Genomic DNA, 27701 nt, shown 5'->3' on the forward strand with positions numbered 1-27701 from the left:
CAAAGTCAAATGTGGGTGCCTTGAAGGCAGACATTGGTGAAATGCCAGAAGAGTTGAACAGGTACTTCGGATCTGTCTTCACTAAGTAAGACACAAACAATCTCCCAGAAGTACTGGAGGACTGAGGATCAAAGGGGGTCGAGGAACTGAAAGAAATTTTCATTAGGCGAGAAATAGTATTGAGTAGGCTAATGGGACTGAAGGGTGATAAATCCCCGGGGCCTGATGGACTGCATCCCAGGGTCCTCAGGGAGGTGGCTCTAGAAATAGTGGACGCATTGGTGATCATTTTCTAATGTTCAATAGATTCAGGATCAGTCCCTGTGGATTGGAGGCTAGCTAATGTTATCCCACTTTTCAAGAAAGGAGCGAGAGAGAAAACACGGAATTACAGACCAGTTAGCCTGACTTCGGTGGTGGGAAAGATGCTGGAGTCAATTCCTAAAGAGGTAATAATGGGGCATTTGGATAGCAGTAATAGGATTAGTCCGTCAGCATGGATTTATGAAATGAAAATCATGCTCGACTAATCTTCTGGAATTTTTTGAAGATGTAACAAGTAAGATGGATGAAGAGGAGTCAGTGGATGTAGTGTATCTAGACTTTCAGAAAGCCTTTGATAAGGTCCCGCACGGGAGACGGGTGATTAAAATTAGAGCAGATGGTATTGAGGGTAGGGTGTTGACGTCGATAGAATATTGGTTGGCAGACAGGAAGCAAAGAGTAGGAGTGAACGGGTCCTTTTCAGAATGGCAGTGGCGAGTGGAGTGCCGCAAGGCTCGGTGTTGGGGTCGCAACTGTTTACCATATATATAAATGATTTGGAAGAGGGAATTCGGAGCAACACTAGCAAGTTTGCGGATGACACAAAGCTGGGTGGCAGTATGAACTGTGAAGAGGATGTTAGGAGGTTGCAGGGTGACCTGGACAGTTTGAGTGCGTTATAACAAGAGTAATCGAATATAGGAGCAAAGAGGTCCTTCTGCAGTTATACAGAGCCCTAGTGAGACCACACCTGGAGTATTGTGTGCAGTTTTGGTCCCCTAATTTGAGGAAGGACATTCTTGCTATTGAGGGAGTGCAGCGTAGGTTTACAAGGTTAATTCCCGGGATGGCGGGGCTGTCATATGCTGAGAGAATGGAACAGCTGGGCTTGTACACTCTGGAGTTTAGAAGGATGAGAGGGTATTTCATTGAAACATATAAGATTGTTAAGGGTTTGGACACGCTAGAGGCAGGAAACATGTTGGGTGAGTCCAGAACTAGGGGCCACAGTTTAAGAATAAGGAGTAAACCATTTAGAACGGGGACTAGGAAACACTTTTTCTCACAGAGAGTGGTGAGTCTGTGGAATTCTCTGCCTCAGAGGGCAGTGGAGGCGGGTTTTCTGGATACTTTCAAGAGAGAGCTAGATAGGGCTCTTAAAAATAGCGGAGTCAGGGGATATGGGGAGAAGGCAGGAACGGGGTACTGATTGGGGATGATCAGCCATGATCACAATGAATGGCTCGAAGGGCCGAATGGCCTACTCCTGCACCTATTGTCTATTGGCAGAAGCGTGGCAGATGCAGTATAATATAGATACATGTGAGGTTATCCACTTTGGTGGCAAAAACAAGGGGGCAGATTATCTCAATGGGGTTAGGTTAGGTAATGGGGAGGTGCAGCGAGACCTGGGCGTCCTTGTACACTGGTCACTGAAAGTTGGCTTACAGGTACAGCAGGCAGTGAAGAAAGCTAATGGAATGTTGGCCTTCATAACAAGAGGATTTCAGTATAAGAGTAGAGAGGTTCTTCTGCAGTTGTATAGGTCTCTGGTAAGACCACATCTGGAATATTGTGTACAGTTTTGGACTCCTAATTTGAGGAAGGACATCCTTGTGATTGAGGCAGTGCAGCATAGGTTCACAAGATTGATCCCTGGGATGGCGGGACTGTCATATGAGGAAAGATTGAAAAGACTAGGCTTGTATTCACTGGAGTTTAGAAGGATGAGGGGGGATCTTATAGAAACATATAACATTATAAAAGGACTGGACAAGCTAGATGCAGGAAAAATGTTCCCAATGTTGGGCGAGTCCAGAACCAGGGGCCACAGTCTTAGAATAAAGGGGAGGCCATTTAAGACTGAGGTGAGAAAAAACCTTTTCACCCAGAGAGTTGTGAATTTGTGGAATTCCCTGCCACAGAGGACAGTGGAATGTATCAATAAGGATTGTAACATAGTTGTATAGTAGTTTATTATGGATATATGTTGGTATTGTATTATGGTGGTGGGTTCTGGCATGTTTTATTGTAGTGTAAATATTATTTTTTAATAATTGAATAAATTATAAAAAAAGAGGGCAGTGGAGGCCAAATTACTGGATGGATTTAAGAGAGAGTTAGATAGAGCTCTTGGGGCTAGTGGAATCAAGGGATATGGGGAGAAGGCAGGCACGGGGGTTATTGATTAGGGACGATCAGCCATGATCATAATAAATGGCGGTGCTGGCTCGAAGGGCCGAATGGCCTCTTGCACCTATTTTCTATGCTTCTATGAGACAAAGGATGTAAAATAAGGAGAAACGAGGGGTGAAATGGGAAGCCAAGGTAGGGATATAGTTGAAAGGGGAAGGAGGGGGGGAGGGGGGATGGGGGCCATGATAGTGGGAGAAGTGGGTGTGCACCAGGTGGGGCACAGGGAAGAGAGGGGAATAAAAAGGGGATGATGCAGTTCCTTGTGTCTCTAAATTGCTGGACGAACTCAGCGGGTGGAAGTAATTGTCGATGTTTCGGGTTGAGATCCTGCAAGAGAACATGGAATTACTTGGAAGGGTGGAGACTGAGAATTGGTTGTGAACTTGTGAGATACAGCATTTAAAGAAGAACTGCAGATGCTGGAAAAATTGACGGTAGACAAAAATGCTGGAGAAACTCAGCGGGTGAGGCAGCATCTATGGAGCGAAGGAATAAGTGACATTTCGGGTCGAGACCCTTCTTCTGACTGCCGGTGACGTTTCGGGTCAAGACCCTCCTTCAGACGAAGTGACCCTTCTTCTGAAGAATGGTCTCGATCCGAAACGTCACCCATTTATTTTTTCCATAGATGCTGCCTCACCCGCTGAGTTTCTCCAGTATTTTTGTCTACCTGTGAGATACAAAAATAAAAGGGATTCCAGGATGTTCTTCATTTTGTTTTACTGATGTGGAAATACATTTATTCAAGATATCTCACTTTTTACAACTTAATTCTTGAAAACGGCAGGGCAGGTGAGAAAGTGGTTAAATGTGCAGACAGGATCCATGGCTGTACGTACAGAGGCGTTTTGGTTCTGAAAGTGAGATCAGCAGGATTCGTACACAAAGCTAGCATGGACACAGTGGGTTGGATCGACTGCATACTGTGATTTTATTGTTTCAAATTCTTTCTAAGTGAATTCTGTTATTGGCATAAAACTGAGTTGATAATCTGGTGGCTAAAGGAATGGGAGTGTCAGGAACATACTGTAATATTTAATTTAACTATTTAATGATACATCATGGATGACAATCCAAGTCTCATAAATAAAGAGACGTCACAAGACCAACATGCAGTGCTTCACTAAAATATGGTGCTTTCAGAAAAACACCTCTGAAAGAGCTGCTATTAAAAAACAACGATAAATTCATGATTTCAGAAGAAAGATTTTTACTCACCACAAAACTGTTATTGCTGGAAGCATACCTATCGCAGATTGTTTCCAACCTTTTTTTGAACCAACCTTCCAGTTTACAATATTTGGGCGACTTTGATTTGTAGTATCTTAATTCTGCTTGTACAAGTTCCTTAAGAGGAAACACATTTATATTTTATTGAAAAAAGTCCATGCGAATGATATAGCATATACAAAGACGTTACTGTTTTACTGTCATTCTCCTTTTCAGATCATAATGATTTAAGTACTGCATTATCTATATTTGATAACTAGCTGCCTGTCTGTAACTTTAGGGTGGGGTGTGGAATATAAACCTGAATATGCATATATTTCAGAACTATTTTCCAAAAAATCAGGTCAGGTCGAGGGAGTTCCCCCCCCCGCCACGGGTACCATGTAATCCCGCGCTATCTGCTCCATTGTTGGATAGTCGGCGACTAAACCGTCTCCCCTACCTGGTTTGCCACGTGTGGAGGAGGCTGTGGACCCCCAGCAGAACCAAAAACAAGACCTGTCAAAGTGTGGATGAGCTTCTAGCGAGCCAACGGCCATCCACACTTCAGTAGGAGTTGCGATCACTGTCGTACATAGCATTGTAAGGAATGATGATAAAGCGCACACAACAAAATCCTATACTTCCAGCAGCGGAAGTCCGCAGGAACTGGAGGACAGAAATGTGTGATGCGTCCGTCACCGTTCCCATCGGAAACCAGAACCACTGCATCACTAATGTTTTCAACGATGATGAATTCCACAAATTAAACAATTGACGAGTATCATTGAATAATTTTTCCCATTAAATAAATCTGCACTGTGTAAATGTTTCATGATTTAAAATTGTTTAAATAATAATTGTCACAAATAGATCTTGGCCTCTTCAATACAGCAATTACACTTCATGTAATCTAGGCCTAGTGAAATGCATTCCTTGAGAAGACAGTAATTTTTTCTTTCATGTAGCAAAGTCATTGCATTTAAATTGTAAGTATTATGCTAATGTTAGATTTTGAAGTCTTAAAATGATTTAGCGAGAGATGAGAATTACAGATTGTCCAAAACAAAACGATACATAGTCCAAAACTACATCGAACTGTATTGCATTCTTGGGAAATTGCAGCTTGAAGACTATATCTAATGCTGGTCACGTGGGTAAGAGATCGATATTCCGGTGATAAATAATCTAAATCACATAATATCAGTTCGCATTTTAAAGTCCTACATTCTGTTCCTCAAGAGTGTTTTATTATTATCCGTCCCAAAAAGAATAATGAAATTCTCACTTGCAACAACATAAGAATTTGTAAATATTAGTACTCAGTACACACCATAATAATAAGTTCAATTAAAAAAAAAATCATGTGTATTTATAATAAAAAATATCCATGTGAACTTTTCTGCATTTAACCCCATTGCTAATTGCACTTCTCAGGTGGAGCAATGTCTACTGACTGACAAGTTTGCCTCAGTAACATTGCCAGCTACCAACCTGCCTTATTGCAGACCTTGCACATCTTTTCTCTGCATTTATTGTGTAACTGTAAAGCTATAATGTGATGACAACTCATTCCACACTCTTGTATTTTTGTGCTTGCACTACCTGTTAATGCTCGTATTTGGTTTGATTGTACTCAAAATTAATAGGATTTGCCTGGATAGCACACAAACAGATTTTAACTATCTCAGTACGTGACAAAAAAACAATACCAATACTAAAACTGCTGGAATCTTGAGCAAAACTACAAAATGCTGGAGGAACTCAGTAGGTCAGGCAGGGGAGGGAATGGATATGAGACACTTTGGGTCAGGTCCCTTCTTCAGACTAAGTCTGATTTCAAACTTTTTTTAGCCGTCAGTCCATAGTCTGAAGAAGGGTTTCGGCCTGAAAAGTTGCCTATTTCCTTCGCTCCATAGATGCTGCTGCACCCGCTGAGTTTCTCCAGCATTTTTGCGTACCTCTGATTTCAGACTGATCAGTCTGAAAGAGGATCCTAACCGGAAACGGTACCTATCCAAGGGGTCTGGTCTATTAACGGGAATTACTGCCACAAATTCCTTTTGGACGCAGAGAACTGAGAAACCCGACATCCTGCATCTGAGAGATGCCCATGAGAGAGAGCTTGCTCCGAGAGGTGACCAGGCCATAGGCACGGTCAGTCCCACCCTTGAAAAGCTCTAGTAGCCAAAGGAATGAGCCATTACTGCAAGCACTAGTGAAGCTAGAATCACCCAACCCAACTCACTCCATCTGATAAAGAAATAACTGATAGATACATCAAAACTTAACAGGACCAACCAACATCTCGTTTGAAAATACTGAAGACCTGCACTGCAGAGGTAGCTGTGTCTCCAGGCAAAATATTCTAGCACAGTTACAACTGATGCAACAACTGATAATGTGGAAAATTGCTCGGGTGTTCTGTTACTTGCAAAACAGATTTACATCTAAGCTAACAAAGACACAGAGTGCTGGCACAACTCAGTGGATAAGGCATCATCCCTGGAAAGCATGGATAGGTGATGCTTCGGGTGAGGACCAGAGGTCCAAAGAAGGGTCCAGATATGAAACGTCACCTATCCATGTTCTCCGGAGATGCTGTCGGACCCGCTGAATTACTGCAGCACTTTGCGTCTTTGTTAGTTAGAGGACCAACCACTGTGTACTCTGTATCAACAATAGCAGTGCGTCAGAGGGAGGGTTTCCTACTGTGGGCAACTCAACTCCATTCACCCCCGAGCTTTTCCGCTTTCTACAAAACACAGTAAGAGTGAGATAAAACACCTGCCTGATTAATGACAGCACACAAGTTCAACATCATGCAAAACAAAAACACTCAGACAACTGGCACCCATTCAACACCCAAAACATTCCTTCCCTCTAATACTGAGAGACCACAGATGTAGCGTATACAAAATGCGTTACTCACCCTGTCAACTCAGAAAGAGTCTCTCAAACCCACGACTTCAAGTCTTTAGTTTAGTTTAGAGATACGGCATGGACAGACCCTTCAGCCTACTCAGTCTATGCTAACCATTGATCACCCGTTCCCACCAGTTTAGTTTGGTTTACTATTTTCACATGTACTGAGGTACAGTAAAAAGTTTTTTTGTTGCATGCTCTCCAGTCAGCAAAAGGGCTATACATGATTACAATCAAGCTCTATGTTATTACATTTTCTCATCCACTCTCTACACATTGGGGGCAATTTAGAGGCCAATTTAACCTACAAACCTACAACTCTTTGGGATGTGGGAGGAAACCCGAGCACCCAGAGAAAACCCGTGGTCGCAGAGAGTATGTGCAAACTCCACACAGGCAGCGGCCAAGGTCAGGATCAAACCTAGGTCTCTGGAGCTGAGAGTTCTGCCACCTTGCCACCCAAGTGCAACCGCCTGAAGTTCCTCTCTATCAGACACCATCTTGACTTGGAAGTTAGGTCTGAAGAAGGGACCCGACCCAAAGTACCCAGTTCTTTATGGGTACCTATCCAACAATACCATGGAGCACGTTCACCAGGACTACAGCAGTTCAAGGCAGTAAATTACTACCACCTTCTTAAGTCCATTTAGACACGGGTAATAAATGGTGGCCTAGTCTACAACAGTCACGTGCAAACAAAATATGAAATTAATTGGCTTTCTTGACAGGGTGGGGACCCAACACACCCCAGAACCATCAGTTTAAATGCCAGACATAGCAGCCGGATACAAAATGTGTCCATTTCCTCTCTGACATATCAGTGTTGTGTTGTGTATCACGACAGCAAGATCAACAATGAAGTGAGAGATCAAATGACTGCCATCTGACCTGGTCATTTTGAACATCCTCACTTGGTTAAGCAGCTGCAGAAGTCTGACATGAACTTCACTGTGAGTCGTCAGCCCATCACAAAAGTCAATATGGTGCGAAACAATTGGAAGGTTGTCAGGAAAGGCACCCAAGTATAGACTATAAAACGAATTGATGTCCATGACGGAAGTTTACTTGCGGCATAAAGCCCTCGGGTGTGAAAGCTGAGCCCAACTTGTCTCGACATAGGTGTAACACATAATGAAATTTGTCAAACTACCACATGACTACTAATCAATTTCACCATCCTGCGACTGAGTTTAATCGGTTAGGTACTCACCTGATTATTGAGAGTTTGACATAAATTACGTTTTCCCTTTTCCAAATGCTTACAGCTTTTCGCAAACCTGTGGAATGCCCAACTGTTGGACAGAGTTTCAGCTGTTGAAAAACACCTGGGTTGGAAACCCAATTTTATCTTTTGAAACAAAATAACCACGCGATGCATTTTAATCTCAGCGACTGGAAGTAAATATGACCAACACAGGCAGCTCCCTGTGTTAAGTGGACGCTATAAAACGTCAAGTTAAAAACCTTCCTTCATGTTCCTGTCTTTTTGACAAGGATTATACATACATTCTACAATTACTGTTTAAGCAATTAAACAAGAAGAAATGAATACCGAGCAGGTCAAGCCTGCAGTTCCCATCACAACACATTGTTAAGGTGCACGCAGCAGCGTAGCTGCAACTCCGAGACGGAATAAATCCATCACCCTCTCATCCATCACTCACCATCCAATCGCTGCTGCTTCTCACGTCGATTTCAACTCAAACTTGATGCCTTTGGTCTGCAGCTCCCTCTAACCGGAAGTGAAAGCAATGCATGTGAGCCGGGCTGTGACTGTTACTTTTTTTACCCCGACTTCCCTTCGCCCCTTTTTTTAATTTCTGTGCCTTGAAAAGACCGGGACATTGTGAGCGGAGAGCAATCGTTGACACGGACATACTGTGAACCATGTTGCTGTTTACTTAGCTAACCAAAAAACAAAAGTAGTTTGCACCGAGACACTTGTGGAAGCTTGTTGCCGGTTATTTGTAACCAGTTGACTTGCTGCTGCCGCCGCCGCTGCAGACAGACCGCGCCGATGGAATGCGAACGCGGAGATGAGAACGCGGCGCCCCGGACCGAGCCCGCTGCTGCCCGCGGTTGCCATGGCATCGCCAGGGCATGCGAGCTGCTCACCGACACCGGCCTGGCCAAAGACCGATGGAAGCTGCTGCAACGGGTAGGAAGCCTCAGCACGGGGTGTTGTCAAGGGCGGAGGTTCATCGTTTACACCATGTTATAAATAGTAATGCATACTTTAAAAGAAGTAGGCAACATATATTGTGCATTCATGTGCATTTGTAATAATGCTATTTACTATTGTTACATATGCACGCTATAAATAAGATGTTTATTCCCCCCCCCCCCGCCCCGTGGTATTGCGCACACGGTGAAATTGCGTTGCAGAAGAACTAGGGATGACAGAGCCATGCCTTGCAACCATATCAAAGTGGAAGCACGAGACACTGCAGATGTTGGAATCGAGCAAAAAACGAATTGTTACTTTGAGGGGTACTGACCTGAAACGTCCCCCGTCCTTGTCCCTACCCTCCAGAGATGCTGCCTGGTCCGCTGAGTTCCTTCAGCACTGTGTCCTTCCACAGATGCTGCCTGAGTTGCTTCAGCTTTGTTTGTTTGAACCATATGAACGTCCTCATTTTACAAACCCAAAAGATTGTAAGAGGACATTAGTTTCTTATTACTTCAACTATAGTTGACAACTGTCAATGTTGATTGTGATGGTTTTCCCAACCGCTCTGCAGCTGATACATCAATAATCATGAATGAATTCCTCATTGTCCACTGACTATTCCCACTTGATTTCAGTCTCACCTGGCCATTATAATTCTTCACGTTCTGGGAATGATCTTAGTAACCTAGGTCTTGAGTCTATGCAATGCCATTTATAAACATGGTATTGGGTTCCACATTATCTTTCCATTTTCAAGATGCATTAACTCAGTCTCCTTGTGTGATGACAAACTCAGATTTGGTTTAGTTGAGTTTAGAGATACAATGTGCAAACAGGGCTTTCAGTCCTCCGAGTCTGTGCTGAGCAATGATCACCCATACACTTACTCTATCCTATGCACGAGGGGCAATGTACAGAAGCTGAGTAATTGACAAACCTGCACGACTTTGGAATGTGGGAGAAACCGGAGCACCCGGAGAAAAGCTTTGGAGTCACAGGGAGAACGTACAAACTCCGTACCAACAACACCTGTAGTCAGGATTGATCCCGGGTCTCTGGCGCTGGAAGGCAGCAACTTTAGTGCTGTGCCACTGTGCCATGATGATTCTCAATTTCTTCTAATTAAATATTGGGAAAGGTCTGAGATTTATTCTGCATGGAAATAGGCCTTTCAGCCCTACTCATCTATGCCGACAAAGTTGCATTCTTGAGCTATTTGCCTCCGTTTGGCTCATTTTCCTCAACCTTTTCTATCCAGATACCTGTCCAAATATGTCGTACCCACCTCTACCACATTTTCTGGTAGCTCATTCTGCATACTCACCATTCTTTGTGTTTAAAAAGTTGCTCCTCGGTTCCCCATTAAATCCTTTCAAAACAAAGGAGCTGGCCATTAACTTCAGGAAGTGAGATGGAGTACACGCCCCAGTTTTTATCAATGGTGCTGAAGTGGTGATGGTTGAGAGTTTCAAGCTCCTAGGTGTCTTCTTCTTGCGTATGGCGTGCACAGCATAAAGTTGTAAGACAACTTGTTCTGTTTGATCTTCCGTTTGTGCACGCCAGGTTGATTGCATTCGTCGAAACTGGGTGGACCACGTGAAAGTTGCAATCTCCCACCCCTCCTAGGTGTAAATATCACTAACAATCTGCCCTGGTCCATCCAGATTGACGCTTGCTAAGTAAGCACACCAATGCCTTCTGTCCACAGAAGGCTAATGAAATTTGGTTTGTCTCCAATGACTCTTGCCAATTTCTAAAGATGCACCAGGGAGAGCATCCAATCTGCTTGCATCACAGTTTGGTATGGCGAGTGTTCTGCCCAATATCCCAAGACATTGCAGAGAGTTTTAAATGTAGCCCAGTCCAACCCGTGCAAACCAGCCTCTTCCTTCCTCCTCCTCCTCTTTCTCCCCCCCCCCCCCCAATACTTGCTCCATCTATACTTCACTCTAACTTGGGAAAGCAGCCAATATAATCAAGAACCAATCATCATTGTTCATTGTCTCTTTCTCCTGTGGGACAAATATGACAAAAGTTTGAAAGCACTTACCACCCCATTCAGGAACAGCTTCTACCTCACTGTTATCAGATTCTTGAAAGCAACTCCCATATGCTAAAGATGGACTTTTTTCATCTGCACTTGCTCTTTTGCTGAAACACTGTATTCTAAACTGTTTATTTTCTCTCTTTCTCTATCTGATGTACTGGTGTATAATCTAATTTAAAAGGATAGTATGCAAAACAAAGATTTTCATTGTATTCAGTGCACATGAGAATAATAAAACAATTAAATGTATGTCTTCAAATTTTAGTCTCTACCCCATGAAAAATACTGTAACTGTCTGTCTTCTCTATGTCCCTCATGATTTTATATATCTCCATAATGTTGCACCTCAGACTCCTATGTTCCAGTCTATTCAGCCTCTCCTTGTAACTCAAGCCCTCCAATCATAGTAAAATCCTTGTGCATTTATTTTTGCTCATTGACATCCTTCCATAGCTAGGTTATAAATTGCACCAGAAATTTGTACAATAACCTGAATGTGGTCTCAAGCCCATTCTTGAGCGACAGCATTTTGAAACAGTAATCCATGCCTTCATCACGTCTCGGCTGGATTACTGTAACGCACTTTATTTTGGAGTTAGCCAATCTTCCCTTGCACGTCTCCAGTTGGTTCAGAATGCTGCTGCTCGCCTTTTAACTGGAACACGTAAGAGGGAGCACATAACGCCTATTCTGGCCTCCCTCCACTGGCTGCCTGTGTACTTTAGAGTTCATTTTAAGATTCTTTTATTTGTTTTTAAATCTTTAAATGGTCTCGCCCCGCCTTACCTCTCTGAGCTGCTTCATCCCTACGCTCCTGCTCGGTGCCTCAGGTCAGCTGATCAGCTGCTCCTGGAGGTACCGAGGTCTAAGCGGAAGCTCAGAGGGGATAGAGCCTTCTCTGTTTCTGCTCCGACATTATGGAACACTCTGCCGTTGCACATCAGACAGGCCCCTTCACTGTCCATTTTCAAAACTAGTCTTAAAACCCTTTTCTATTCCTTGGCTTTCGACCCTGCATGAGACATTGCTCCTGTTTTAGTCTTTCTATTGTTTTTTATTGTTTTTACTGTCTTTTAATGTTTTTATTGTTTTGTTTTATGTTTATGATTAGTCATGTACAGCACTTTGTTGCAACAGTGGTTGTTTTTAAAGTGCTCTATAAATAAAGTTCAGTTCAGTTCACTAACATCTTGTACATTCGTAACATGACGTCCCAACTCCTGCACTTGATGCCCTGATTTAATTTGTCAAACATTTAACATAAAATGTCTTTGTCCATACACTTGCTCTTGAATCCACTTACCATCTATTCAGTCACAATTTTAACCAGGCTGCAATCTCACCATAATTGATTCCTGGAAAATGACACAAAGTACTGGAGTAACTCAGTGGGTCAGACAGCATTTCTGGAGAACATGGATAGATTATAATTTGAGTTGATGCCGTTCAGACTGATTGTGGGAGGGAGAGGAAGAGAGGAGGTGCAGGACAAAGCATGGGAACTAAATAGGTGAAGTTCCCTACCCTACAATTAGTCTGAAGCACATATCACCTGTCTTGCTATTGGATAGGGTGTAGTCCCGAGTTTCCAACTTACCTCAATGCAGCAAAATATGAGATGCTGTTCCTCCAATTTGCGTTTAACCTCACTCTGACAATGGCGGAGGCCTAGGACAGAAAGGTCAGTGTGGGAATGGGAAGGGGGATTAAAGTGTTTGGCAACCGAGAGATCGGGTAGGTCCAGGCGGACTGAGTGAAGGTGTTCAGCGAAACAATCGCCCAGTCTACGGTTGGTCTCGCCGATGTATAAGAGTCCACATTTTGAACAACGGATACAGTAGATGAGGTTGGAGGAGGTGCAAGTGAACCTCTGCTTAACTTGAAAGGACTGTCCAGGGACCCCGCTACGCTGAACATCTTTGAACAATCCCATATTTCGCTTGGGCAGCTTACAACCCAGTGGTATTAATATCGATTTCTCTAACTTCAAGTAACTCCTGCATTTCCTCTCTCTCCATTCCTCTTCCACCCAAGTCGCACCAGTTTCTTGCACTCACTTAGCAAACAGCTAACAATGGCCTGTTTCCTTTATTATTGTAATTTTTTTTGCATATCTTTCATTCATTTGCGTTATATCTCTTGTTTCCCTTTCCCCTGACTCTCAGTCTGAAGAAACCTCTCAACCCGAAATGTCAGCCATTTCTTCTCTTCAGAGATGCTGCCTGTTCCGCTGAGTTACTCCAGCATTTTGTGTCTATCTTCAGCTTGCCCTTCTGTTCTCCAGGGTCTGCGCTGGCGAGGACTGTTGCTTCTGCCCGGCTCAACCATGGCAAAATGGGTCTGGAGGTTGAGGGTTGGGCTCTGAACCACCAAGTCTGTCCTGTAAAGAAGCAAAATTGATTACTCAAAGAGCATTAGTGAAGTCTACCGATGTATGATAACTTGGCGGGTCAGGCAGCAACTATTGAGGGAATGGACAGGCGATCAGCCTGAAGTAGGGTCCCAACCCAAAACATCATCTGCTCATTCCCTCCACAGAGGCTGCCTGACCCACTGAGTTCCTCCAGCTTCTTGTGCTCAACTTAACAAGAAAGTCTGCTCAAGTGAAAGAAGAGATGAATTGCCTTGGCCTGTATATCTCGAGTATCAGTGAGAATGGTTAGACAGGGTCAGGAAGATTAACAATATTACACAGAGAATCTTGCTGGACAGAATTATGGAAGACTTCACAAAGGTATTACTCTCCTTTTGAAATAGGGAGTGGAGTTTGGTGGAAACCTGTCAACAGTTGGCTTATAAGAGGGAAATTGAAAGGAAAATGGGAACAGTAACATGTATTTGATGTTGTATCCAATATGAAGAAGCAGCAAACACCAAATTCTGCCTCGTGCTGTAGGTCTAAAAAAATGATTTAACCAGATTAAAAAATATATATTGATAAACGCTGTTTCCATCATTCCCACCAGAATTAACGTTAAAATTTCAACTGAAATATCTCCTGACCAAATTTGTGATGTATATGACCGACTGTAGAAGTAAAATGTGGATAAATCCAACGTATAGTTGTGAATGTTGCTCATTAAATAACTACAGTACAGATACTCCATATTAAGAGCATTGATTTGCCGTTAAAATGAATTCTGTAATAACGTGTCAAAGGTAGCAGTGACAATCGAACACTGCGGTTTTAATGTTTCACGTGTTCACAATTTAATTAATCCATCTTTATGGACTAAAACAAATAATAACATTGGGTATTAAAACACATTTGATTGCATTCCATTATCAAACATAGTCAATGTTCGCTCTGAAGACATTTCCAGCACAATAGGGTCAGGCGGTGTGTTAATCAGTGCGGGATGGATAGATGGCGGGTGGGTTTGGAAGGCATTCGCTGCGGAATGGATGGATTGAGGCAGGTGAATTAGTACGTGTTGGTTGGAGTATGTAAAATTGTGAGTGGAGAGCACGGGGGATGTCAGTGGTGTTCAATGGGGGGGATCAGTACGGGATGGATGGGGGGGGATCAGTACAGGATGAATGGGGTTAGACAAAAATGCTGAATTCAGCGGGTGAGGCAGCATCTATGGAGCGAAGGAAATAGGCAACGTTTCGGGTCGAGACCCTTCTTCAGACTGTCCCCCCCCCCCCCCCCCCCATTCTTCTTGAATGGGGGGGATCAGTACAGGATGGATGGGGGGGGGGTCAACGCAGGATGAATGGGGGGGGGGGGGGGGATCAGTACAGGATGAATGGGGGGGGGGGGGGGTCAGTACAGTATGGATCGGAGGGTCTGTGCAGGATGAATGGGTGATCACTACAGGATGAATGAGGGGATCAGTACGGGATGAATGAGGGGATCAGTGTAGGATAAATGAGGGGATCAGTACAGGATGAATGGGGAGATCACTACAGGATGGATGGGGGGGGATGTGGAGGGTGGGTCAGTACGGGATGAATGGGAAGGATCAGTGCAGGATGAATGGAGGAAAAGTGCAGGATGGATGGGAAGGGGGATCAGTACAGGATGAATTGGGGGTCCAGTGTAGGTTGGATGGGGGGGTGGCAGGAGTATCAATGCGAGGTGGATAGGGTGATCAGCGCAGGATGAATAGATTGTGAGGGGGGGGGGGTGTAGATGGGGAGGGGAGCACAGTGGATGTCAGTGAGGATGAGAGAGAGAGTGTCCTCGGACAACATCGCCCCGCTGCCTTGGCCATCCCTCTCCACCGCCAAGTGCCGCCGCCAAAGGGGGAGGTGGTTGGGATCTCCTCGCCACTGCCTCCCCTCCTCCGCCAGCCAACAGCAAGGTGCGGGGCCGAGCGGTGCAGCTCAAAGATCCTATAGCTATAGGATCTTTGGTGCTGCTGCTTCAGACGGCGGTAGGAGGCCTCCCCCTCCCTCCCTCCTCCCGGCCTCGGCTTGTGGGAGGGTTTGTTTTGAAAGCGCCGTTAGCGGATTTGTAAGCAGCGGTCGCTATCAGGGCAGGGGCGGGGTGCGGGAGGAGGAGGACGTGAAGCTGCTATCACGGCCGCTGCTGCTACTGCTACTGCTGCTGCTGCTGCGCGGGGCCTGTCATTCGTTCCGACCCTTCGTCACCCCGCTCCTAGTATCTTTGCCCCGCAATACAGCCGCCGCCGACACGAAACGTCACATTCCTTTTCTCCAGAGACGCTGCCTGACCCGCTGAATTACTCCAGTTTTTTGTGTTTATCGGTATAAACCAGTATCTGCAGTGCCAAGCCGGGCAAAATGAGTCGCTGTTTAGGTTGCCAGGCGGCACCTTGGGTGGTCAATGGCACCCGGGCAACCATTAATTTCGAGCCCTATATTCAATCATAGTTGAGCAGATCGCAGGCAGTTATAGTCATGGCCTGGATACAGGCCCTTAAGCCCAACCTGACCAAGACATCCCATCTACACTAGTTCCACCTGCCCTCAAAACCTTTCCTATCCATTTACCTGTCCAAAGGTCTTTTAAATGTTGTTACAGTACCAGCCTCAACTGCCTCCTCTGGCAGCTCATGGCATATACCCATCACCTTCTATGTGATAAATTTGCCTTTCAGGTTCTTCTGAAATCTTTCCCCCTCTAACCTTAAACCTATGTTCCCTGGTTCTTGATTCCCTGCCTCTGGGGGAAAAGAAGGTGCATTTAACCTATCTATTCCCCTCCTGGTCTTGTACACCTCTTAAGATCACCCCTCATCCTCCTGCACACCACTAAATAAAGTCCTAGCCTGCCCACACTCTCTATAGTTTAGACCCTCAAGTCCTGGCACTGTCCTTGTAGATCTTCTCTGCACTTTTTGCAGCTTTCGTATAGCAGGGTGACCAAAACTGAACACAATACTCCAAATGTGGCCTCACCAATGCCTGGTACAACTGTAACATAACATCCCAACTTCAATATCCAATACCATGACTGATGAAGGCCAATGTGTCGAAAACCTCCTTGTCCCCCGGTCTACAAGTGATGCAAGTTGATAACTTTCTCAGAAAACAAAGAAAGCAATGGAAATGTAATGTAACTGACCAAACCTGAAGGCCTTAATAGCATTTACAATAGCAGCATGTGGTGAATTATGTGGGAATATGGAATACACTCCATGCACAGTGCCCTCCATAATGTTTGGGACAAAGACCCATCATTTATTTATTTGCCTCTGTACTCCACAATTAGAGATTTGTAATAGAAAAAATCACATGTGGTTAAAGTGCACATTGCCAGATTTTAATAAAGGCCATTTTTATACCATGTTTCACCATGTAGAAATTACAGCAGTGTTTATACATAGTCCCCCCATTTCAGGGCACCATAATGTTTGGGACACAGCAATGTCATGTGAATGAAAGTAGTCATGTTTAGTATTTTGTTGCATATCCTTTGCATGCAATGACTGCTTGAAGTCTGCGATTCATGGACATCACCAGTTGCTGGGTGTCTTCTCTGGTGATGCTCTGCCAGATATGTATTGCAACCATCTTTAGCTTATGCTTGTTTTGGGGGCTAGTCCCCTTCAGTTTTCTCTTCAGCATATAAAAGGCATGCTCAATTGGGTTCAGATCGGGTGATTGACTTGGCTACTCAAGAATTGACAATTTTTTAGCTTTGAAGAAGTCCTTTGTTGCTTTAGCGGTATGTTTGAGATCATTGTCTTGCTGTAGAATGAACCGCCGGCCAATGAGTTTTGAGGCATTTGTTTGACTTTGAGCAGATAGGATGTGTCTATACACTTCAGAATTCATTATGCTACTACCATCAGCAGGTGTATCATCTATGAAAATAAGTGAGCCAGTACCTTCAGCAGCCATGGTGGTATGCTTTGGATCTTGGGCAGTTCCTTCTCTCCTCCATACTTTGCTCTTGCCATCACTCTGATATAGGTTAATCTTTGTCTCATCTGTCCACAAGACCTTTTTTTCCAGAGCTATGGTTGCTCTTTTAAGTACTTCTTGGCAAACTTTAAAAAGTGGGATAACATTAGCTACCCTCCAATTCACAGGAACTGATCCTGTGTCTATAGAACATTGGAAAATTATCACCAATGCATCCACTATTTCTAGAGCCACTTTCTTAAGTACCCTGGGATGCAGACCATCAGGCCCTGGGGATTTATCTTTGCTACGTTGTACTTTCTTTTATTTTTATACTGTCCCTGGCGTCCCTTGTCAGCCACGGTCGCCCCTTACTCCCCTTGGAATCTTTCTTCCTCTTAGGAATGAACTGATCTTGCACCTTTTGTATTATTCCTAGAAATACCTGCCATTGTTGGTCCACTGTCATCCCTGCTAGGGTATCTTTCTAGCCAACTTTGGCCAGCTCCTCCCTCATGGCCCCATAGTCCTCTTTATTCAACTGTAACACTGACATTTCCAATCTACCCTTCTTCCTCTCCAATTGTAGATTAAACCTGACCATATTATGGTCACTATCTCCTAATGGCTCATTAATCTCAAGTTCCTTTATCAAATCCGGTTAATTACATAACACTAAATCCAGAATTGCCTTCTCCCTGGTAGGCTCCAATACAAGCTGCTCTAAGAATCTATCACAAAGGCACTCTACAAAGTCCCTTTCTTGGGGTCCAGTACCAACCTGATTTTCCCAGTCTACCTGCATGGTGAAATCTCCCATAACAACCACAGCATTACCTTTGCTACATGCCAATTTTAACTCCTGATTCAACTTGCACCTTATGTCCAGGCTACTGTTTGGGGGCCTGTAGATAAGTCCCATTATGGGCTTTTTACCCTTACAATTCCTTAGTTCTATCCATACTGACTCCACATCTCCTGTTTCATTGTCACCCCTTGCAAGGGACTGAATTTCATTCCTCACCAACAGAGCAACCCCCTCTGCCCATCTGTCTGTCTTTTCGATAGGAGGTATACCCTTGGATATTCAGTTCCTAGCCTTGGCCCTCTTGCAGCCATGCCTCTGTAATTCCCACAGCATCATACTTGCCAATTTCTAACTGAGCCTCAAGCTCATCCACTTTATTTCTTATACTTTGCGCATTCATATACAACACTTTGACCTCCGTATTCACGTCCCCCCTCGCACTGCTCGCAATTGGTCCTGACCTTATTCTTTTATCCCTTCTCGAACTTTCCTTCCCATTAATTTGAGAATCTTTTGTAATTTTTCCTGTACTCACTTCCCCTTCAACTCTATCTTTATACTACCAATTTGTCAATCCCTCCCCCCCCCACTATTTAGTTTAAACCCACACGTGTGTAGCCCTAGCAAACCTGCCTGCCAGAATGTCGGTCCCCCTCCAGTTAAGGTGTAACCCATCCCTTTTGTACAGGTCACCCCTACCCCAGAAGAGATCCCAGTGGTCTATAAATCTAAATCCTTGCTCCCTGCACCAGCCCCTCAGCCACACATTCAGATCCCCTATCTCCTTGTTCCTGTCCTCATCATCCTGTCCTAATCAACATCATGAAGAGTCTTATCTGGACATCAAGTATTGCACACAATGTGTCGGCTTTAAAATCAAAGCTTAAGTGTGTCAGGAGAGCCTCGTGTCCTGGTGTCAAAACAACAACCTTTTTCTCAATGTCAGCAAGGCAAAGGAGATGGTGATTGTCCTCAGGAAGCAAAGCGGTACACATAGCCCAGTTGACATTGGCGGTGCCAAAGTAGAAATGGTTGACAACCTCAAATTCCTAGGAGTCAATATCGCCAACAACTTCTCCAGGACCACCCATATTGAAGCAATGACCTAGAAAGTACACCAACGCCTCTATTTCGTTAGAAGGCTTAGGAAGTTCAGCATGTTCCCTACAACTCTCACCAACCTCTACAGATGCACCATAGAGAGTATTTTATCAGGATGCATCACAGCTTGGTTTGGGAACAGCTCCATCCAAGACCACAAGAAATTGCAGAGAATTGTGGGTGCAGACCAGACCATCACACAAACCAACCTCCCTTCCATTGACTCAATTTATACCTCATGCTGTCTTGACAAGGCCAGTAGCATAATCAAGGACGAGTCACACCCTGGCCACTCCCTCTTCCCTCTCCCATCAGGCAAAAGGTATATAATTGTGAAAATGCACACCTCCAGATTCAGGGATAGTTTCTTCCAAACTGTTATCAGACAAATGAATCATCCTACCGCAACCAGTCCAAAAGAAGGGTCTCGACCCAAAACGTCACCCATTCGTTCTCTCCAGAGATGCTGCCTGTCCCGCTGAGTTATTCCAGCTTTTTATGTCTATCTTTGGTTTAAACCAGCATCTGCAGTTCCTTCTTACACACTGAACTACTATCTACCCCAATGGTGACACTCGGACTATCCGTGATCGGACTTTGCTGGTATTACCTTGCACTAAACGTTATTCCCTTATCATGTATCTATATACTGTAAATGGCTCAGTTGTAATCATGTATTGTCTTTCCGCTGATTGGATAGCACGCAACAAAAGGTTTACACTGTACCTCGGTACACTTGACTATAAACTAAACTAAACTCAACTTAACTGAACTCTGAAGAGCCTGGCTTGATCCAATACCCTTGCTGCTGGTGACAACAAAATACATAAACCTTTCTCCATTATCTGACTTTCTATCTGTACTGGTGAAGACAGGCCAACATTTAAAGTTTATTTTAAGTTCATTTTCAGTCCGATTTGTTTATGGTGAATTGGGGGTTTTATTTGGCGGTTGTGATGGACATATAATGAAAGTGAGGTTATGTGCAGTCTTCGAGGGATGGAAGGACATCCACCCATGCCTTTTGGCATGACTTCCCCATCACATTTCCCAAATTATGGCGCTATTGAAGTCCACTTCAGTGAATAGCGTTTAGTGCAAGATAAGGTCTGATCAAAGATCGTCAGAGGGTCTGCGCTAAGGTAAATAGTAGCTTGGGACTGCTCCCTAGTTGTTGGTTGGATGGTTCAGTTGCATTATAGCAGATATCAGAATCTACAAAGTCATGACATCTTTGGGAATTTAAATATAGTTTAAAAGTCCTCAAACTACAGCACTGAATCAATATCAAGGCCTGCAAGAGCCACCTTCTTGAAGCATTTCCGTTCACAGATGCTGCCTGGCTCGCTGGGTCCTTCCAGCAGCTTATCTGTTTTTCATTTTCAGTTCTTCTGCGTTCTTTGAGGGTACTTTTTGAATGCTGTCTGTCAAAAGGGACTACTGTATAATCCTATACTCTTGATCTGGCCCACTACTAAAATTATTGTTTTAGCCAAAATGCAATGTTGGTTATTGTTTTAATTGCACTGATAACTGAGTGGCTTTCCAAGCCTGGAATTTTTTTTTCATTAGTTAGACCCCAGATGTCAACTGCTTGTTTAATCACTTTGATTTAATGACTACCAAAATGCCCAGGAACTATTGGAAAATTCCATTTATTTGCTCTAACTGAAGCAGAAGAGTAAAAGCATATGGAAATGTGCCAAATGCAAAAAATATTGTGATTACATGAATGTGAAAAGTAAATTTTAACAAAATAATAATTCAGTTAAAGCCTCAACTAGATGCTAGATATTACTGCTACTGATTGCAGTTTAGCTATCCTTTGTTAATGCATCTTCTGAATGTATTTTTATAACAAAAATGCCAAACACTAATGAGAGCAAAAATACCTAAACTGAACTAAAAATAAACCAAAGTTCACACCGATAGGCATATTTAGAAAAAAAATAAATTGTAGTCATCTGCTGCTATTTAGCATGGTATGATACCTCTGTTCTAAAACTGCAACGGTTCTTGAAGATAAAATTAACAGCAACTAATAATACCTGTGTAGAAAATCAACATAATTCAGTAGCTTGGAGGCGATTGTTGGCAAGCAGCAAACAGCATTAGGCCTCGGACACGGGTGGTTCCAATCTACAGAACACCCAAATTCTGAGCATGCAGCAATTAAAATGGTACCACGTTGTATCTAGCTTGGAAACTTAACATAACAGTTGTCAATTTAGGTGTTCTAAGATGGTTAATAATCAGGTAAAATTACAGAAGGGGTTTTGCTTCAAAGGTCAAGGAACTCAACTTTCATAAGCAAAACTATGAGAACCTAAAAGTCTTAAGTTTATCAAGCAATAGAGAGTCAGCTGATTGTCCTCTTCCAACACAAGCTTGCTAAACAAACTGTTCCAATAATTTCTGGGATATATGGAACACTAGATACTCGGGTACAGATGCTGGAGTAACTAAAAAATTAGTTAAGACCAAAGTTAAACCCTTGAAGACTGAAAAAGGTGAATTTATTATGGGGAACAAGGAAATGGCAGATGAGTTGAACAAGTACTTTGGATCTGTCTTCACTAAGGAGGACACAAACAATCTTCCTGATATAGTAGTGGCCAGAGGATCTGGGGTGACGGAGGAACTGAAGGAAATCCCCATTAGGCAGGAATTGGTGTTGGATAGACTGATGGGACTGAAGGCTGATAAATCCCCAGGGCCTGATGGTCTGCATCCCAGGGTACTTACGGTAGTGGCTCTAGAAATCGTGGATGCATTGGTGATCATTTTCCAATGTTCTATAGAGTCCGGATCCGTTCCTGTGGATTGGAGGGTAGCTAATGTTATCCCACTTTTTAAGAAAGGCGGGAGGGAGAAAACAGGGAATTATAGATCGGTTAGCCTGACATCGGTGGTGGGGAAGATGCTGGAGTCAATTATAAAAGATGAAATAGCCGTACATTTGGATAGCAGTAACAGGATCGGTCCGAGTCAGCATGGATTTACGAAGGGGAAATCATGCTTGACTAATCTTCTGGAATTTTTTGAAGATGTAACTAGGAAAATGGACAAGGGAGAACCAATGGATGTATTGTACCTGGACTTTCAGAAAGCATTTGATAAGAGATTAGTGGACAAAATTAGGGCAAATGGTATTGGGGGTAGAGTGCTGACATGGATAGAGAAGTGGTTGGCAGACAGGAAACAAAGAGTAGGGATTAACAGGTCCCTTTCAGAATGGTAGGCAGTGACTAGTGGGGTACCGCAAGGCTCAGTGCTGGGACCGCAGCTATTTACAATATACATCAATGATTTGGATGAAGGTATTCAAAGTAACATTAGCAAATTTGCAGATGACACAAAGCTGGGTGGCAGTGTGAACTGTGAGGAGGATGCAAAGAGAATGAAGGGTGACTTGGACAGGTTGGGGAGTGGGCAGATGCATGGCAGATGAAGTTTAATGCGGTTAAATTGTATTGTATTGTATTCAAATTTATTGTCATTGTCTCAATTAGAGACAACGAAATGTAGTTTCCTTACAGGCAGTATCATAAAAATAAATAAATAATAAATAATAAAACATATTAAAAATAAAATTGAATTAAAAAAAGAAAAGCACAAACACAGAAAGTCCACGACACAACATAACACAGTGGCACCAATGTGAGGAAGGCACCATAGTCCAGCCAGCCTCCCCCCCCGATCTTCCCAGATGTACATCCGTGGTCTGGGCCTTCCGAGCACCCGCAGTCGCCGCACCGGGCGGCCCGATGTTCAGGCCCTCACGCCGGGCTGGTGGAACGCCGACGCCGATCCCCGACGGTGAACATCCTCCTCCTCAGCGGCCCGAATCTCCTGATCAGCCGCCTCCCGCAGCCGGAGTCCGCAGCTCCCGAGTCCGCAGGCCGAGCCGGGCGGAGTCGCAGGACCCCGCGTTGTTGATCAGCGCCGCCCGCGTTGGGAGCTACGCAAACCGCAGCCCCATGATGTCGGTGCAGCAGGTCCAGCACTCCGGGCTCCAGACGGCGATCCCCGGTAAGGCATCGCCAGCCCCGCGATGTTACAGCGCTGTCCCGCCGCTGCTGGAGCTCTGGTCGATCCCGGCAGGAAAGGCCGTGCCAATCCAGTAGGTAGGCCGCTGGGGGGGTGAGGACGCGACTCGAATAATAGTCGCGTCCTCTCCAGGAAGCGACCGAAGGACGGTATCCCCCTTACCGTGCCCTCTTCCCCACATAAAGACATTTAAAAAAACATAAAAAACACACTTTAACATAACTAAAAAAACAAAAAAACAAAAAGATACCGGGCTGAAGGTGGAGGCTGCTGGTACCAGCGCCACCGGAAGTACAACTGTGAGGTTATCCACTTTGGTAGCAAACACAGGAAGGCAGATTACTATTTAAATGGCGTCAAGTTGGGAAATGGGGAAGTACAACGGGATCTGGGGGTCCTTGTACATCAGTCTATGAAAGTTACCATGCAGGTACAGCAGGCAGTGAAGAAAGCGTATGGCATGTTGGCCTTTATAACAAGAGGAATCGAATATAGGAGCAAAGAGGTCCTTCTGCAGTTGTACAGAGCCCTAGTGGGACCATACCTGGAGTATTGTGTGCAGTTCTGGTCCCCTAATTTGAGGAAGGACATTCTTGCTATTGAGGGAGTGCAGCGTAGGTTTACAAGGTTAATTCCCGGGATGGCGGGACTGTCATATTTTGATAGAATGGAGCAGCTGGGCTTGTTTACTCTCGAATTTAGAAGGATGAGAGGGTATCTTATTGAAACATGTAAGATTATTAAGGGTTTGGACATGCTAGAGGCAGGAAACATGTTCCCGATGTTGGGGAGTCCAGAACCAGGGGCCACCGTTTAAGATTAAGGAGTAAGCCATTTAGAACGGAGACAAGGAAACACTTTTTCTCCCAGAGAGTGGTGAGTCTGTGGAATTCTCTACCTCGGAGGGCGGTGGAGGCAGGTTCTCTGGATGCTTTCAAGAGAGAGCTAGATAGGGCTCTTAAAAATAGTAGAGTCAGGGGATATGGGGAGAAGGCAGGAACGGGGTACTGATTGGGGATGATCAGCCAAGATCACGTTGAATGGTGGTGCTGGCTCGAAGGGCCGAATGGCCTACTCCTGCACCTATTGTCTGTTGTCTCTGTAGAACAGGCAGCATCCCTGGAGAACATGGATCGGTGAAGTTTTGGGTGACTGAAAGGAGGGTGCCAACCCAAAACGTTAGCTACCCATGTTCTCCAGGGATGCTGCCTGAACCACTGAGTTACTCCAGCATTCTGTCTTTCTTTGGTAAACCAACATCTGCAGCTCATTGTTTCTACTAAATGCTCAGATTTTGGATCCAATATTCAAATTTGTCATTGCCAAAATATTTTGGGAAAAGCTAAAAAGCTAACACCATTGATTGAGAAATCTTTGACTGAGGGATGAAGCTGTGCTCTTGGAAGAATGATTTGCACAGGTTTAAGGACTGCATGGACAATTGTAAGAGGACAGGTAGGCATATCCTCACCCAAATTGCTCGTCAGAGTTATAGATGGATACACAATTGGGTCTGACTTCCCAGTCAAAGCTGATAATCCCTTCTTGTCTGTAATCTCAGACACCTTTTGTTTTTTGTTTTAAATCTCAGTGAAATCTCATAACTTTTAACTGCACCAGAAATAGTTGTTAAATTTCACATATCCTTAAAATTACACCTCCATCACTATTTTTGGAAAATCAGTTCCATAGAGTCTGCCTGGTCATAATATCCTTCCAGTGTTGGAGTTACTTGATTTGCAGTCAAATGTTTGTGCAAAATTTGCCCTTGCTCGCTCTTATGCCTCTTTCCGGTCATACTTGTGATTTTTCTCTCTGTTATGGCTCAAACTATTTATTCCGGCAGGTTTCAGGTGCTATTTTTCGAGCCCCTAGGTGTCTCTGTATAACCACTGTGTGATTTCTTCAAAGTGTAGCATACCAGCTACCACAAAGAATTGGCAGATTGAAGCCTTGCTGCAATAGCGGGGAATCCAGGACTACTAGGCTGCAAGCTCTGCTGCATGGATGTTCCCACCAATGTCCTTTTGAGTTTCCACCCTACATATCTCTAATTCCTCATTCCTGGAACAAATGCAATGTTAATCTCAGGTGTAGCCTTTTAAAAGTCTTCACATACTTCCTAAATTGTGTAGACAAGTATTTATATCCAAATGATCACCCAACAAGTGCTGTTTATGAGTTTAAGAATTTTGGTCAAAGATTTGGTGCTTTTTGAGCTGCTTTAAATCAAAGTATCTTTTTAATACTTTATTAATCTTCTCGGTTGCCTGCAAAGAAATATGAGCAAACAACCTCAGAGCTCTCTTCTCCTGTGATTATTTCCTTCGTGTAAGTGTTGGAATGTGAACTGTGTTGCCATGCAACTCTTGACATAAACACTTTACAGGGCCCAAGTACTGATGTTGGCATTCTTTGGCAAAGATGACTAAATTACTTCTCAATTAAAGAGGTATCCATTCCCATATAAATGTTTTGTTAAAACTTTCAATTTAGCATTTCTGACTGCAATGGAAATCTTATTGGAAAATGTCCAATGTAAATGGGCATGAAAATGTGATTGCTGCCCCCCCTGACACTATACTGTTGCTTTTGTTCCATAACTGATAAATACTATCCTGTTCATTGAAACTGAAATCATAAGACATGTGTCATTGTCATGTGTCATTGTCATTTTTCCTTCCAATAGGTGTTAAAACAGAAGAGGGTAGATAAAGAAAATCTGCAGCAGGTTTCCATCAGAAAATCTTTGACTTTCAACGTATTTTACACAGATGTGGTGAAGAAATTGGAGGCAGATTCTGATAATGAAATGTGGGTGGAGTACACATGCATTCCCTATCCACAGCATAGGGTGTATATAAGGTAAACTATTCTTGAATATCTTTTCATCTGTACAGAATGAAACGACAAAAATATTAATCTCAGATTACGTGACATCTACTAACAACAAAAGCTTTTCACTGACAATAAACTTGAAAATAAACTAAACTGAACTGAACCCTTGTAATCACTGCTCCCCTTACTCTGGTTTTCTTCTGTCTATGGCTCCCACTTTATTCTCCAATTTAGAAGTTTCAGTTATCTCTTCTGTGATTGTCATTAAACTGCCCGAAAACATATTATGGTATCAGAACAATTAGCCAAAAGTGAAAATAATTTATACAAATCAGTCTGAAGATTTTTTTTTCGATAAAAGGCCTTGATTGGTTTTTTGACATATTTGAACCATAAATGTGACATAAATCCAAATTTAATAGTTTTTTATTAAAACGTTTTCTTTTTTTTAAAGAGTCAATAGTGTTTTATTGTCATATGTCCTACAAAGGAACATCAACATTCTTACTTGCACTGACACAACAGATATGTAAGCATTGTAATCAGTAAACACCATAATAATAAACAAAAAGAAGTTAAATAATTTAAAAAAATGAACAAAATCAAAGCCCTGAACCCCTAGTGCAATCAAGGTAGTTTGGAGTTTGGTTGGATTATGTAGTGAATGTTCAATAGACTTATGGTTTCCAGGGAAAAAGCTGTTTCTAAACCTGGGCGTTAGTTTTCAGACTGTTGCAGGAGTGAAATGAGAGCATGGCCAGGGTGGTGTGGGTCTTTGGTGGCTGCCTTTTTGAGTTTTAACTTTTTAACTTTATATCTGATACTTCATCAACACAATCTCACATACTGCTTAAATTAATGAGTTAATAATTAAGAAGATTGCTTTACAACGTTGAAATGTAATACTGTCGAGTACTCTTGATGGACTGGACAGTGTTCATCACTTTTGTACATTCATATGCAAGCATTGATGATAAGTGACAGAACACTCTTTATCAGGGTATCACAGCTGTTCCTGAACACACCCTTGCTAGACATACATCTGTTAGGCTTAGATGACTAGCTTACTTATTTTTATTCTGTTTACTAAAAGAATGGACAGTGATTGCTAACACAGATAAAAATCAATGGTTAAAATAAATGTATTTGCATATTTGTATCTATAAATGCTGTGATTTTATGGTAAAAATGTATTAGGATTTTAAACATCTTTCACTATGTTGTACTTAACATTCCTTTGCTTTGTTAAGGCACAGTGTTGGTCCACTGAATGTTGAAGATGTTCTCACCAGTTTTGACAACACCGGAAATGTCTGTGAGTTCATTTCATTTAATGTTCATATGAGATGTTGCTTTTGAAAAATGTCAGAGCAAGTTTTTTTGTGTTTTTTTTTAATTTTTTTTAAAAGGCTAAGTATTTATCCTAGTAGTGATATGACAGTCACTTCAAGGCACTGGTGCTCCCATAGAGCTTTGCCAAATGCTACACTGATAGTCTGGTTAGGAGTTTGGTAAGCGAAGACATTAACAGGTTTGCCAAAGATATTCTGATATAAATATTATTTCTTATTTGCTTTTACTGAACTCGTTAAATCTTTTAACTTTATATCTGATACTTCACCAACACAATCTCGCGTACTGCTTAAATTAATGAGTTAATAATTAAGAAGATTACTTTACAACTTTGAAATGTAATACTGTCAAGCACATTTTAATTGTAATTTTTGCATTGCTGCTCCGTTATCTGCTTTGGTGCTGGTGGGTATGTGTGTGTG

The 27701-nt window shown here is 43.2% G+C and overlaps 2 protein-coding genes across 5 annotated transcripts in view; one reads left to right on the plus strand and one right to left on the minus strand.

Annotated features, from left to right (window-relative positions):
- Window positions 1-8199, minus strand: part of prepl (prolyl endopeptidase like) — a 34560-nt gene extending 26361 nt beyond the window's left edge. For all 3 annotated transcript variants that reach the window (XM_033025508.1, XM_033025507.1, XM_033025506.1), the window contains exons 1-2: window positions 7805-8199; window positions 3679-3807 (exon numbers count right to left, since the gene is read on the minus strand). In XM_033025508.1, the coding sequence (XP_032881399.1) occupies window positions 3679-3807; window positions 7805-7972 (297 nt within the window). In that variant the 5' untranslated portion in view covers window positions 7973-8199. The remainder of the gene's footprint in view (window positions 1-3678; window positions 3808-7804) is intronic.
- Window positions 8200-8344: 145 nt separating this feature from the next.
- The window catches only part of camkmt (calmodulin-lysine N-methyltransferase), a 332097-nt gene continuing 312740 nt past the window's right edge, over window positions 8345-27701 (plus strand). For both annotated transcript variants that reach the window (XM_033025515.1, XM_033025516.1), the window contains exons 1-3: window positions 8345-8752; window positions 25778-25953; window positions 27177-27241. In XM_033025515.1, coding sequence (XP_032881406.1) covers window positions 8612-8752; window positions 25778-25953; window positions 27177-27241 — 382 coding nt within the window. In that variant the 5' untranslated portion in view covers window positions 8345-8611. The remainder of the gene's footprint in view (window positions 8753-25777; window positions 25954-27176; window positions 27242-27701) is intronic.

This window comes from Amblyraja radiata, chromosome 8, assembly GCF_010909765.2.
Source record: "Amblyraja radiata isolate CabotCenter1 chromosome 8, sAmbRad1.1.pri, whole genome shotgun sequence".
NCBI lineage: Eukaryota > Metazoa > Chordata > Chondrichthyes > Rajiformes > Rajidae > Amblyraja > Amblyraja radiata.